This window comes from Zootermopsis nevadensis, unplaced genomic scaffold (genome assembly GCF_977971745.1).
Source record: "Zootermopsis nevadensis isolate Lab colony 2312 unplaced genomic scaffold, Znev_1.0 Znev_ptg000196l, whole genome shotgun sequence".
Lineage (NCBI taxonomy): Eukaryota > Metazoa > Arthropoda > Insecta > Blattodea > Termopsidae > Zootermopsis > Zootermopsis nevadensis.
In genome coordinates this window covers 48835-64165 of record NW_028259327.1, presented here as the reverse complement: position 1 = coordinate 64165, position 15331 = coordinate 48835, and the positions used below count along the sequence as shown (strand labels likewise).

The 15331-nt window shown below is 34.8% G+C and overlaps 1 protein-coding gene across 4 annotated transcripts in view; it reads left to right on the top strand.

Moving 5' to 3' along the window:
• The window catches only part of LOC147870806 (structural maintenance of chromosomes protein 6-like), a 28882-nt gene extending 16174 nt beyond the window's left edge, over positions 1-12708 (top strand). The window contains exons 8-11 of one of the 4 annotated variants that reach the window (XM_087341889.1): positions 220-405; positions 1230-1352; positions 9319-9509; positions 12273-12708. In XM_087341889.1, the coding sequence (XP_087198015.1) occupies positions 220-405; positions 1230-1352; positions 9319-9509; positions 12273-12276 (504 nt within the window). In that variant the 3' untranslated portion in view covers positions 12277-12708. Of the gene's footprint in view, positions 1-219; positions 406-1229; positions 1353-1937; positions 4117-9318; positions 10258-12272 lie in introns of those variants that run through there. The other 3 variants (XM_087341891.1, XM_087341888.1, XM_087341890.1) reach the window with 3 other exon arrangements.
• The last annotated feature ends 2623 nt before the right edge of the window (positions 12709-15331 follow it).

Genomic DNA, 15331 nt, shown 5'->3' with positions numbered 1-15331 from the left:
ATTGTCAGACGTGTGGTGGGATGATATTTAATTTTAAGTGAAAAATTAATAGAAGTAAATTACATCGTATGTAGGCAAAAGTGTTTTGGGTTTGATAGTGAAAGCTGAATCAGATGTTTGATGTTTGTGGCCTCTTATGTGTTCTGTTAACTATGTTTTTAATTTGTAATGTGTTTGTGTCTCCTCAGAGACTTTGATTTTGGCAAATGTTGATTGCAGGGTGAAATTAAGATTGATCACCAAAAACAGACGTTGGAAGTGAAAGTGTCGTCTATGAATGACCCTCATGTAGAAGACATCATGCCTACAGGAGATTGTTCATACGCCATTGTTTGTTTAATCATGGCCCTTTGGGAAGCTATTAAGCCACCTTTCTATATCTTGGATGGATTTTATTTCTCTGCGGTAAGAGCAGCAAAGAGTACAATACAGTGAGAAATAGGACTTCGCAAATCCTTTTGTTCTTGTTTCCTGTTACCTAGAAATTAGTTTGTGGTACTTGGTACAGGCATTGTGCCAATTCTGCCTTGAATGATTGTTTGTGGCTTTCATTTTCTCATTCATTTATACCTTCTCGTCTTCATGGATTAAGTATCTTAATGCCTTTATCAGCCTCATCACCTTGCCAGCATCTCCCTGGTTCCCTTGTAACTCTGCCTTGTTTGTTTTAATTCTGCGCTGTATCTGGTCTGCATTCTTCTTCTGTATATGTTACACCTTATCGATTTTTGTACCATATTTTACAATTTATTTGCCCAGTATTTTGCATATTTTCAAATGTGTATGGCCAACAGAATTGTGTGATGATGTTAATGTATTTATTTTGACAGAATCATTGTACATAAATCCCTTCTAGTTTGCTTTTCACTCTGAATTCATGAGTCACAAATTCATAGTTGGAATACATTTCTAACTTTAGCGTGTGACTGTATACACCATATTTTAATTTTAATTTTAATATAGTGATTTCCACAAAGACTGAGGTATCGTAGACATAATCCTCAAATGTGACCTGTGCCATGCATGGTATTCAGAGTAAATTGTATGAGAACTGTAAGCTACGCCGTCACCAGACGACACGTAGAACGAATAAATAGGCCACATGATTTATAGGAAGCAGAGTAGGCTTTGTATAAATGTTATCCTTACATTGGCATTTCATAGGTGATTTTGTAAGTCCTTGTTTTAAGGTTTTTGTTGCTTCTTTAGTTAAATATTTTATATTTCAGGATATGATGAATCATCAAAGGATCATCGAACCATCCCCGACAGAAGACAGACTTCCAGTTTATCTTCCTCACCGCACAACGCGTATCCGCCATTCAGTCCCATGGGGATGTTACAATACACAGGTACTAAATAAACTAAGAGCAAGATAGAATACTAAGCCTCTTCTCTGTATCAACCACGTTCATCTTCAGTGTCTGGTTGGGTTGGAGGGTTCTTGGAATATTTAATCTTTTTTGCTGTTACATTTGGTGAAAAGTTTGAAGTTGGATAGGATGTTGTGTGTGCGCATACGTGTGCCTGCATGTGTGCACATTAATGCTTTATATTGCATAAATTATACTTGCTATTCTGTGAGTGGTAAATCTTTTCCAGCCCCTGCAATGCCATTTTAAGAGTTTTAAAAGTTCGTTGTTTACCGACTAAGTTTGTGTACCTGTTATCATGAAATACAGATTAATAGTTAACTTCTGCAGCATTAAAAGTGTTGCCTTGTCAGTAGGCTCACGAGAATACAATTCTAGTCTGTTTTTTTTATATTGTGTGCCAGCACTTGCATTTATTAGCTTGCTGTGTGCATGATTTGGTTGTTTAGCTAACAAATAGATAGTTCACATGTTTCTGTTGCTTATTTCGTCAGTAGAATAACACTGCTTAACTATATGACAGTGTTTCCTTTTAATATCATAATATATTATTTTTACTTACAGGATGGATGATCTATGCAGGGGTAATAATACACAGTGAAGAAGAAGGAGCTTGTATCTTGAAGATATCCGTCTTCTGGGTTATTGTGCTGTGTAGTCTGGTCGATGTTTACCGACGTTTCAGAGGTCATACTGTCTCCGTCATCAGGGCGATGAGTATGAAGATTTCTGTCTTCTGGGTTGTTGCGCTGTGTAGTCTGGTCGATGTTAACCCAACGCTTCAGAGGTCATACTGCCTCCGTCATCAGGGCGATGAATATGCCAATAGGGTGTGAGGTGCTGGGTTTATAGGCCGGGAAGTGAAAGGTGTAGCCTGCCCCGAGCCAATGGGAGCATTTATGGGATTGGACCAATGGTAGCACGTGGGCGAGAGTGGGAGAGGGAGAGAAAATAGAGAGAGAAAGGTGAGTTTGATTGTATGGATCAGGGCCCTGAAAAGGGCCGTGTTAGTGGTCTGGTTGGTTTTCAGGGCCCTGATCGATACAACCAAACTCACCTTTCTCTCTCTACTTTCTCTACTTTTCTTCATAAACGGATTCCCTTGTTTCATTCTTCAGAAGAAGCTGAAACTGCATGATTGCTTCATTATTGACTTTTCTTTTCTTCTGCTTCAAAGGTATGTTATACTCGTGTAAATCAGCTTCGCCTTTCAGAAAAATTATTATAATTATGACAAATTTCAAATGAGACCTGAGGTTCTCATGACAAGATGTCAGTGTTTGTCTTCTGAGTTTGAATGTCGATTAAACTTGTAAGTAGGTGGACGTGAACACACTGGTAAAAGATACTGCATCTATCATCACTTCACCCTGGAAGATGGAGGACGTACGTCAATCCAAAATGTTACAATCTACTTACAAGCCTCAGTCCAGAAGACGAACATTACATTCGACAAGAAAGTGGTTAACACTCTTATTGTGAGGAAGTTTTGTCATGTGAAAACTAATGACGACACTGGGTTTTGAAATAAACAAACAAACAAACAGAAATGGAAAAAAGAATAATTTTATTGAGTACTTTGGAAAATCTAGAAACATATATCATCAGGAGATGGTAAAGTTGCGTCATATTGTGATATAATAAATATATATTTTAAATCTTGTCCGTCTAATCACAATAAATTCTTATTAAATATTAAAATATTACAATAATTAACACCAAAGTCATATCGAGCATGATGTACATATACAGAACAACATCGAGTATGCTATTAAAATGGAATAAAATCTGGAAAAGAACATCGTTTGATATCTGATAAAAATGTGCGCTAAAATAATATATAGAAATTGTATTTAAGTTATTATTGATTTGAATCTTCATATAATTATATTCACCTGAAGATAGTTCTTTTAGGAACTGAAACATGTCGTGAAAAAATGATGGTCTAATGTAAATCGAATATTTCGATAAAGAACATCATTTGATATATTTTAAATGTTAATTATTGTAATATTTTAATATTTAATAAGAGTTTATTGTGATTAGACGGACAAGATTTAAAATATATAAATATATATGTATCATCAGGTTTTGTAAAAACACAGTAGTCTTGTTTAAACTACAAATTAAATCTAAAATACAAGTGAAGTAGAATCTACTTCACAAATCGGAGGATATACAAACATATTTACAGCTATGAGTGTGACGATGTAATGAAATTATATACAGACTACAGGCATATTTTTTTATTAAATCCTGATTTCTGTTTATTTCTATTAAACCTTACTTCTGTAAATATCTGGAACTGCATGTGGCCCAATTCTCGGACTGTCTTTTTCAGTACAGAAATCTGCTTCCAAATCTTCTCCCAATCCAATAAGGTGCTACAATCTTAGATATTTAATAATTAACCAATATCATCATCAAAATCTCATACAATATATAAAGATACGGAATTCTTCAAGATTTAAGTTAAGTGTTTTTATCTATCATTCTCTTATAGTCATGTCGACTTATCCAAAGAATTAAATACAAGCATGTTACGATAACAGAAATTAAAATTACTAATATTCGGGTGACAAAATGTGTTCTGCTTTAAAGGATACTATAATTCTATACATGTAAGAGATCTATCACTTAGTCATACATTTCAACGATCTGCTAATACAAAGTAATTCATCCAGATATAATATTGTGCTTCGATGGATATTTTAAAAGAATAAATTAGCTTGAAAACATAAAATTAGAGCTTCCATAAAATTATATGTATATGGAGAGCATCTTTTTTAGTACATTCCCCCCCCCCCTCCCCGTTCAATTTTTTTCCTTCTGAAATGTGAACCTTTTTGTGAAGATGGGGAACATAAAAGGTGCAGAGATAATCATGTATCACCTCATTTTATTGTATTGATATCTTTTAAGTAAATGCAGTAAATATAGTGGATTTGATAATGCATCATTATATAGACAAATACACATTTCATACTAACCTAACCATATGCTATGTAGGATTTGAGGTTTTTATGGCAGTGAGACTGGGTTGTTTTTTATGAGTAACCTATCGCCCTGATAATGGAGGCAGCAAGGACCTCTGAAACGTCAGTAAACTTCTACCAGACTGCACGGCGCAACAACCCGGAAGACGGCCGTCTTCAAGTATATGCTATATCGTGCCATGTTCAGATCACAATTATAGGAAATGATGCGGAGAATCTTATTATATATGCAGACGTTCTGTGGCATTGTCCCCAGATATATTTGCCAATGGCCTCTCTGCCTGACTTTGGAAAATCTAGAAACATATATCATCAGGAGATGGTAAAGTTGCGTCATATTGTGATATAATAAATATATATTTTAAATCTTGTCCGTCTAATCACAATAAATTCTTATTAAATATTAAAATATTACAATAATTAACACCAAAGTCATATCGAGCATGATGTACATATACAGAACAACATCGAGTATGCTATTAAAATGGAATAAAATCTGGAAAAGAACATCGTTTGATATCTGATAAAAATGTGCGCTAAAATAATATATAGAAATTGTATTTAAGTTATTATTGATTTGAATCTTCATATAATTATATTCACCTGAAGATAGTTCTTTTAGGAACTGAAACATGTCGTGAAAAAATGATGGTCTAATGTAAATCGAATATTTCGATAAAGAACATCATTTGATATATTTTAAATGTTAATTATTGTAATATTTTAATATTTAATAAGAGTTTATTGTGATTAGACGGACAAGATTTAAAATATATAAATATATATGTATCATCAGGTTTTGTAAAAACACAGTAGTCTTGTTTAAACTACAAATTAAATCTAAAATACAAGTGAAGTAGAATCTACTTCACAAATCGGAGGATATACAAACATATTTACAGCTATGAGTGTGACGATGTAATGAAATTATATACAGACTACAGGCATATTTTTTTATTAAATCCTGATTTCTGTTTATTTCTATTAAACCTTACTTCTGTAAATATCTGGAACTGCATGTGGCCCAATTCTCGGACTGTCTTTTTCAGTACAGAAATCTGCTTCCAAATCTTCTCCCAATCCAATAAGGTGCTACAATCTTAGATATTTAATAATTAACCAATATCATCATCAAAATCTCATACAATATATAAAGATACGGAATTCTTCAAGATTTAAGTTAAGTGTTTTTATCTATCATTCTCTTATAGTCATGTCGACTTATCCAAAGAATTAAATACAAGCATGTTACGATAACAGAAATTAAAATTACTAATATTCGGGTGACAAAATGTGTTCTGCTTTAAAGGATACTATAATTCTATACATGTAAGAGATCTATCACTTAGTCATACATTTCAACGATCTGCTAATACAAAGTAATTCATCCAGATATAATATTGTGCTTCGATGGATATTTTAAAAGAATAAATTAGCTTGAAAACATAAAATTAGAGCTTCCATAAAATTATATGTATATGGAGAGCATCTTTTTTAGTACATTCCCCCCCCCCCTCCCCGTTCAATTTTTTTCCTTCTGAAATGTGAACCTTTTTGTGAAGATGGGGAACATAAAAGGTGCAGAGATAATCATGTATCACCTCATTTTATTGTATTGATATCTTTTAAGTAAATGCAGTAAATATAGTGGATTTGATAATGCATCATTATATAGACAAATACACATTTCATACTAACCTAACCATATGCTATGTAGGATTTGAGGTTTTTATGGCAGTGAGACTGGGTTGTTTTTTATGAGTAACCTATCGCCCTGATAATGGAGGCAGCAAGGACCTCTGAAACGTCAGTAAACTTCTACCAGACTGCACGGCGCAACAACCCGGAAGACGGCCGTCTTCAAGTATATGCTATATCGTGCCATGTTCAGATCACAATTATAGGAAATGATGCGGAGAATCTTATTATATATGCAGACGTTCTGTGGCATTGTCCCCAGATATATTTGCCAATGGCCTCTCTGCCTGACTGGGGTAAATGCAGGAATTCATGTTTCAGATGGGAGCACAGCAAATAAATCTAAGACCGCGCAAATTGTTCTATTGAATTCGCACATGCTCTTATATAAGTGTTTTTTTTCCAAAACACAACACAACCTTTTCCCTTCACTAGTAGACTGTAATTTGGTTATTAAAGTAATTTAATGGGGGTCCAAGATATGAAAATAAATAAATCTGTTCTGTACTGCCACTTACTCATACACAAACACACACACATCTAATGCCAAACCACCCTCCAAGTATTATCCTGATTGGACATACATACATACATGCATCTTTATTACATTCCATGGATCCATAAGTTAGTCAGATGACAATAGAATGTAGAATAAGTCATAATAATACAATACATGTTATACAAATACAAGTCATATAAATGTCACAAAAATACAAAGGATAAATTACGACTTACTTGTAGACATTAGGAATTCATCGACAGAGTAAAAGGAGTGTGTAATTAAGTATCTCTTCAATGCTGATTTAAATTGTGCCTTTTTATTTACAAGACTTGTGAGATTTGATGGTAGACTGTTGAAAATTTTGATCCCTGCATAATATGCACTCTTCTGAAAACTGGCAATTGGTCTATGAAGCTGATTTTTATTCCTTGTGTTGACGCTGTGTACAGCAGAATTAGTTTGAAAGAGTTCTTGGTTATTTACAATAAAGTTCATTAACGAGAGCTAAGATCTCTAATCTCTTAAATAGACTTCTACATGAATTCCTAGGTTTTACACCAGCCAATAACCTAACAATTTTCTTTTGTAAAGTGAATATCTTTTTGATGTTTGATGAATTTCCCCCCAAAAATTATTCCAAATTTCATTAAATAGTGAAAATATGCAAAATATACTGATCTGAGTGTGTCAGTGTTGCTGACGTGGAACAGAGATCTAACTGCGTAACATGCGCCACTTAACTTAGGTATCAGTTCATCAATATGATTAGTCCAATTTAGGTGATTATCAATTTTCAAACCCAATAATTTTGTGTTTATCGACTCTTGTATATACTTCGCATCATAACCAATACTTGAAGCACATTGTGGTGAGTTATTTGTTATAAATTTTATCTAGATTTAGGGTCAGCTTGTTAGCAGTAAACCATTTACTCATATGAGACAGAACTATGTTTGATGTTGAACAGAAATCATCAAAATTTTTATTTTAAATTATAACGCTTGTGTCATCAGCAAATATTATGGGTTCTGTTGAAGTATTTATTGTTTTTATTATTGGAGGAAGGTCATTTATGTATATTATAAAAAGCAAGGGACCTAAAATTGACCCTTGGGGGACTCCATGTTTTATTGTTCCCCAGTTTGAGAAAAAATTTCGTTTGTTTTTAGGTGCTTTTACTTTGATCTGTTAAATAGGATCTGAACCATTGCGCTGCTATTCCTTGAATGCCATAAAAATGCAATTTATCCAACAAAATTTCATGATTTACACAGTCAAAAGCTTTTGCTAAATCACAGAAAATTCCTCCAACATGCATTTTTTGGTTAACAGATTTTAGAACATTGTCTGTTAGTTTGAAAGCAGCATCTTCAGCGGATACACATTTCCTGAAGCCAAGTTGTTCCTGGACTAATATGTTGTTAGCATGCATATGATGACTTAATCTATTGTACATAATCTTCTCAAGCACTTTAGAAAAGGTAGTTAAAAGTGAAATTGGTCTGTAATTTGTCATATTGGTTTTGTCCCCTTTCTTGTACAGTGGTCGTACTACTGATATTTTAAGGTGGTCCTGGAAAATGCCTGTGTATAATGAGTGATTACAAATGTGGGTTAATGGACGACTAATTAGAGCTGAACAAGCCTTCAAAATTTTACTTATTTCATCATAACCTGATGAGTTTTTTGATTTGAGGGAATTTATTACACTTTTCACCTCAGTTTCGGTGGTTGGAATGATATTAGAACCAGAAAAGTTTACAGGAAATGCAGCTTTTAAAGTGGAAACAGCATCTTCTGTCCCTGTTTGATTTAAATTTAAGCTTTCAGTAATTGTTAGAAAAAACTTATTGAAGGCATTAGCCACTGTTCCAGGATCATTTACTTTTTCATTGTTTATTAGAAGAGGTGGCATTTGTTCTGATAAATATATTTTCCCTGTCTCCCTTTTTATTATGTTCCATGTTGTTTTTATTTTATTGTCTGATTTTGCTATAAGTCTACTGTAATGCTGCTTTTTAGCCTCTTTTATATATGTATGTGTTTAACTGATTAAAAGTAAAACTCCATTAAAAGATATAAGTATGGATGTGAGTGAAATTACTGAAAAGGCATTCTGAGATTTTCAGTTTGTATAAATAAGGATAATGTCTTTACAGTAAATTTTACAAGTTATGTAATTCCATTTCATAATATAAGAGGAAATCTACCACCTTGGGTTGACAAGAGCATCAGAGACCCGTTTTAGAGTATGATTATGCTCTGAAACTGCAATTAACTTGTTTGAGTCATGCGCCTGAGCAGCATGCTTACCCTTCTACGTATTGAACACTGTGCAGCTTTGTGAGATCTGACATTTTCACTATGGTAAAGATGACAATATGATGATAGTCATCTGGGTTATGACACCGTGTAAGGCTGAAGGTAGAAACAGTAGTTTTCTCTGAAATCTTGGATTCTACCTATAAATCTACAAGGCATCACAACCCACAACAACATAATCAATGTACAGGTTATACTGAATCATCCTTCTTTATACTTTTCACTTCATCCAGTGTAATTATTATGTTATTTAATGCTGTATAAGTAATACATTGATTTGTTCCATAAAATGATTAATAAAAAGTAATCCCAGTTAAGCCAGAGGTGGCAGTATGATCATCAGCTCATCAAGAAACTTTGGGTAAACTAAATGATTTTTTGTTAGAATATATATTTTGGTAGAAAGCGTATGTGGAATCTGTTTCAGGGATTGATGGTGGAAAATCCAGTTGTGATCTACATTGCAGTCCAGAACTATGATTGGCTGCCACAAATGCAGACTGTCATCCAAAGCAACACTAAGCATCGCATTATCCTTGTAGCTCAGGATACACCACTCAATGGCATTTTGGGTCTCATGAACTGTATCTGCAAGGAGCCAGAGACCAACTTTGTAAGGTTAGAGACTCCTACTTGAACCTTTTTACTGCCAGTGAACAAAGTACCACATGTTAACAAGTTTTCACCTGATTTCTAAGATTTGAACATTTGTGCAATATTTAATCTCTTTGACTTATAAATATTATTTTATGTTTTAAAATAAAATTTCCATCTGAAATGGTGATTTATTTAATGTATTGTTCTTATTTATAAATTCTTGGAACATATGCCAGTTTCACTATTACAATAAAGTCCACAATCAGAATTTTTGTTGAAATAAAACCTGTCTTAAATTTGCATAATTGTTCATGTTTAGATAAAATGTTATAATGTACATTTTTGTCTTGAAGATTAGCTGATTTGAGTTGGTTCACTCTTTTCTTATTCATTTTCAAATATTGCATGTTTGATTGTTTGTCATGTTAAGGGTATAGAGCTATGACTCTGTTATTGTATATCCTGTTCTTGCTGTAGCACCTAAAGTGTGGATTTTTCATTCATAAGTTTTCTGTAGATGAATGTAACTTAGTTTTGTCTGAATCAAAAAGAGAGAATTTTTAATATGTGCTGATTTTTGTCATTCCCCAGTTGCATAAGAGCTTACTTGCTTTTCTGGGAGTGATAGCTGATTTTCTGGCATGAAATTAAAACAAGAGACTTTGTGAATTGGCACTGAAATTATGTAATGAATTTAAAGTTATAATTGGTTAGTTTAATTTTGTTTAATTCTTTAGATAGGTCAAAATAAATGTTTGTTTGGAAGTGAGTTTAGTGGTTACATACTATGTGGTCCAGCTTTTACAGCATTGTGGTTGAGAGGATGACCTGTAGATTAGCATCCTGAATCAGTAATTGTAAGGATCACAAATGGAAACAGGCACTTCATTGTTATTCATTTAAACTTATCCAGATAAAAAAATTTAATCAGTCAGACCACATGGGAGATGGAGGCTTAGTTGAAATGATAATATTAAAGTTCATCTTATTGGAATAGGATAGGAAGCTGTGAACTGTATTCTTGTGGCTCACAATAAGGACCAGTTGGCAACAAACCTTTGTGTTCCTTGAAAGGCGGGACTTACTTTACTAGCTGAGTGACCATCAGCTTGGAAGAAAGACTCTGTTTCATGGAGTTTCAAAAGGTTGAATTAAATACATGTTCCTTTTGTGTGAAGACAATGAACTTTAATGTTTATTAAACTTATTTAGTAACATTATGATGATAATAAGGAGCCTTAGAATAATTCATATTAGATTCATCAGTTCGAATGACTGCATTATTCATGTCTCAATAAAAGGATATAATTTAAATATATAAGTGAACAAGCAGAAGGTCTACGCCCTCCTGCAAATTTAGTTGTGAGAAATTATCGAGCAGGGAATGTCCGTATTAGGTGTTGAGTGCTGCAAGTGCCATAATGAAGTCTGACGAAGGGAAGTTCGTGTTCGTAAGTACGGTTACCAGTGGGCTTAGTCAGTCGGTGTGCTAAAGAGAGTCGTGCAGTACAATCCCGTGGCGACATATGGAATAATCGTTTAAGAATGCTTCGCGCTAAGTTCATTGTGCAGTATTTTACGAAATCCTACCTGTTTTCATAAATGATGGAAGATTTTTAGGTTATGGAAATGTTTGGTAGTTGGTTTTCTATATGTGATGTTGGTTGGCCTGATTAATTGACGCAGCCCGCGTTTCATCTTATTAGTTTCTGCAAATTTAGTTCCAAGAATTGAATAAACAGGGAAGATGTCGCTGCTGAATCCGCGTGAGGTGTTGAGTGTCTACATGCCAACATGAAGTCTGACGAGTGGAAGTTCGTGTCCGAGACTACGGTTAGCAGTGGACGCTTTCACTCGGTGTCTTGTGTTATAGATAGTCGTGTAGGTATTAAAGATTTGTGTCTGGTTTTGATCTAAGCAGGGTGTGAAACGTCGCTGGGTTCAGTAACAATTCGGGTGACCGAGAGGCAATGTGTGCCAGAATGTAGGCGATCTAGTTACGAAATGTGTGTTATTTGTTTCATAGTGCTTCGTGCTAAGTTGATTGAGCTGTATTTTACGATCCTAGGTGTTGTTCCGTGTGGTTGGTTTCATAAATGATTTTAGGTTATGATTATGTTTGGTAGTTGGTTTCTTATAGGTGACGGTAGGCGTGTTTCGCCTTCATTTGTTTGTAGTTCCTGTCATTTTTAAGGGCTAAGATGTAACTAATGGCGGTTACGGAAGTACTTTCCAGCAACCCCGTTTCTGCTTATGATTTTACAATTTGTGGAGTGGTATTTCAGGCAGCATTTCGTTCGGCAGTGCAGTGGAGTGTGCTAGGTAGGACATCTACTTCAGCCCTTTTGTCGTTAGATGGCAGAGGAGTTCGTCAGGGTGGGCATATAACGATCATCGAATATCGCTAGTTCAGCGGTGGCGGGATGTGTTCGCTGTTTTTTTCGACGTTGCCGTCCCTGCGTATGAGGAGAATGGCGAATTCTGAGGTCGGCGTGATCGTGGGCTGCAATACGAGTCTAGTGCAGATTCACTGTCATATATTTATATATATATATATATATATATATATATATATTGCCATGGCGTGGAAGTTAATTTGATTTTATTAGAATTGATGTGTGTCATCTTTGTGTGAAGGACGTAAAGTGAGAAATATTTTGGTTGCATGGAAGGTCGGTTTAGTTGGCCAGTTGATCATTAATGTGGTGTAGAGTGCCTTCGTAGTAAGAATTAATACTGGTCTCTCAATGCGGATGTTTATTTCGGTACATGGTTTTGTTTCAGGTAGGCGTGCCTGCAAGCATATGGGATACTATAGACGTTACGCATTTACGAGTCCATCATTACTACAGAGGTAGCAAGACTTTGCACCGGGAGCTGACATGATCATTGTGCATGATGGACACAATTCATCAGGCGATGCGGTTGGGATGATCCACAGACACGTGTTGGCAGCCTCAGTTTTAGTGACTTGCTTGTGGAAATTCAGTAGCTGTTTATTTAAGTTTGTGTAAGAGCCTATCGCAGTGGACAAGGTAGAAGTAATCAGCTAGGGTTACAGGTTGTAATGTTGGTTATGTGGCCACCACACCACGGTCGCACACTTTAGATTCCTAGTGACCAAGTATCACGAGTTAGTAGCATGCCTCACAATGCCACAAGGAAGACCTCAGGCCCTCGTGTGATCTCCTTGCTTTCGGAGGAGGTGTACGGTTATAGATTCAGTGTGAGTGCCTTGTCTGTCTGAAAGAGGAGTTTGAGATCAGGGGATGTGCTTAGTGGCAACTTTCTCGTGAACTGTATCTGTAGTGTGTGGAGTAATATTACCAAGAGATGGCAGACAAAGTTATCTGAATGTCAGTGTTTCAGAAGATCAGTTGTGTGCGTGATGGGGAAGCAGCTTATTTGGAGTTGGAGATGTGAAGAACCAGACAGAATGAGGCACCTGGAGTGTTTGTGACTTGGATAGGAAAGTGCAGTATTCAGGTATGTTAGAGCGTAGAGTTTATTTACATTCCATAGATCCTTCTTAGGACTCAATCAAAGGATGGAGAACAAGTCATTTTCTGCAATATACATAAACCTCAGGACTTCATTCAATATACATAAACTTCTGTATTTTCGACACAATAACAAGTACGTGTTTCACATATCAATGTACATATACTGAGAATTTTAAATAGAAATACAAAAGTGACTTTACATATAGATTATAGATATACATAAAGCTTACGGATTTTCAGCAGAGATGAAAGCGTCTACAGAATAGTAAGAGTGAGTGAAGAGGTAACCTTTCAATGCAGGCTTGAATACCTTTATATCATAATTTAGACTTTTAATTGTTGGTGGAAGATTATTAAACAACTTGATACCTGTATAGTACACCCCTTTCTGATATTTAGTAAAGTTAGCATTTGGCACACATAGGTCATGTTTACGTCTTGTATTTAAATTATGTACATCTGTATTTCTTTTAAGATTATCCAATTTTTCCACCACAAATTATAGCAAGCAGAGTATGAATTCACTTGCAAGTGGAAGTATATTAAATTTACGAAATAATTTTCTACAGGATATCCTGCTTTTGACACCGGCCATTATTCTAATTATTTTCTTTTGCATGTAAAAAACTTTATTACTGTCTGTTGATCTGTTGAATTCCCCCAAAAGATTAATCCATAAGACACCACAGAGTGGAAATAAGCAAAGTAAACTAGCTTTAAAGTATCTATTGTCATGGGTGGTATGACTGTTCTCATGGCAAGGCACGCAGAGCTTAATTTGGGAATAATAATATACTCAATGTGTTTCTTCCAATCTGAGGTATTGTGAACTCGTAAGCCAAGGAAACTTAAATATATAAGTGAACAAGCAGAAGGTATATTTCAGTATGAGATCTCTGAAACATTTTGTATATATTTTCAGGTGTTATTTTATTCTGGATACATCAGCACGCCCATTAAAGATCTTGTTATGAATGTACACAGTGATGGAAAGTGGGGGTCATACCGACACCTGCCACTAGACAGCTGTGCCACTGTTACTGTGCCACATGCCTATGTCAGCATAATGACCCGAGGAGATTTCTCCAGCTTCAGGTGGCTGGAGGGAAATCTGGACCCTGACAGGTGTTGATCAACTCTTGTACACAGTAATGTGATTACTTTAAAGTTCCATTATAGTGATGAGGGACCAGAATAAATGTACTTAAAATTTAATGCCAAGTGAGCTTGCTTGATTGTTCAACTTCATGAACAAGAAGTATATCAGAGAGTAAATGAAAGTTAGGTTGTCGAATTAACTAACTTCATAGCGTATAAGCTATCTTAAGAATTTGAAAACTGCTAATGTGGCCAAGAATTTACCCTGTATATAAGGAACCTTAAGGTTGGTTATTGTGTTCATAAGAACCACCCACTTTCACGTATTCTGATCCAGTTGGATAGCAAAAAAAAAAAAAAAAAGGGCATGTAGGTTTAAATTTGTTAATTCTGAAGATGAATTATAGTTGATTACAAATACTAGGAAATTTCCCATCAAGAATGGCGAAAAAATCTAAAGTCATACTTAAAAACACATTTTCTTTATTCTTTTACAAATCAATGTATGAAAATTTAAATTTAATGTTTTTTAACAAAAAAAAATCACTATGTATCTTTGCGTAACTAAGATTGTAGTATGATTTAATGTAGTACAGTCTTAAACATGATTTTATATCTAAGTTGTAACAACTGTGCCTCACTGTGTACATGCACATAGTAGGACGACCTTAACAACATATCCATGGCTATAATATTATCTCATAGAGCCCAAAATCTCTTAACAGGAAATGATCACCAACCAACCAATAGTAATTATTATGTAGTTAAATAATAGTCTACTGCTCATCAATTCTCTTGTCAGCTTTCAAAATCTACGCTGTCCTCTGTGTCTATATGCTGGTTTCTCCATTCACTATTAAAGAACGTCCTGTGCCCTTGTGAGAAATTGCACAATCAACATGAAATTCTGAGGGACACACAGACACACACACACACACACGTATATATGTCTCCATGTCACATAATGTAATAGTTTGTTTTATATATTACATCAAATTTTTTTGTATTTCAGGAAAACTTGGAATTTGTTACTAAAGAATTTTTGTGTTGAAGGGCTAGAGTTCTCTGGACATGACCAGAATGGGCAACGAGTTACAGGACACCTCTGGGCTCTCCATTTGAAATTTATGTCTCTGATTTCTGTTGTAATGTTATAGTCAGTTCTGTGCCTGCATATCTGTTGTGACTATTATTTCCAACTAAACGTCTGTATGTATTTTTTATTAGTTCCTGCATATACTA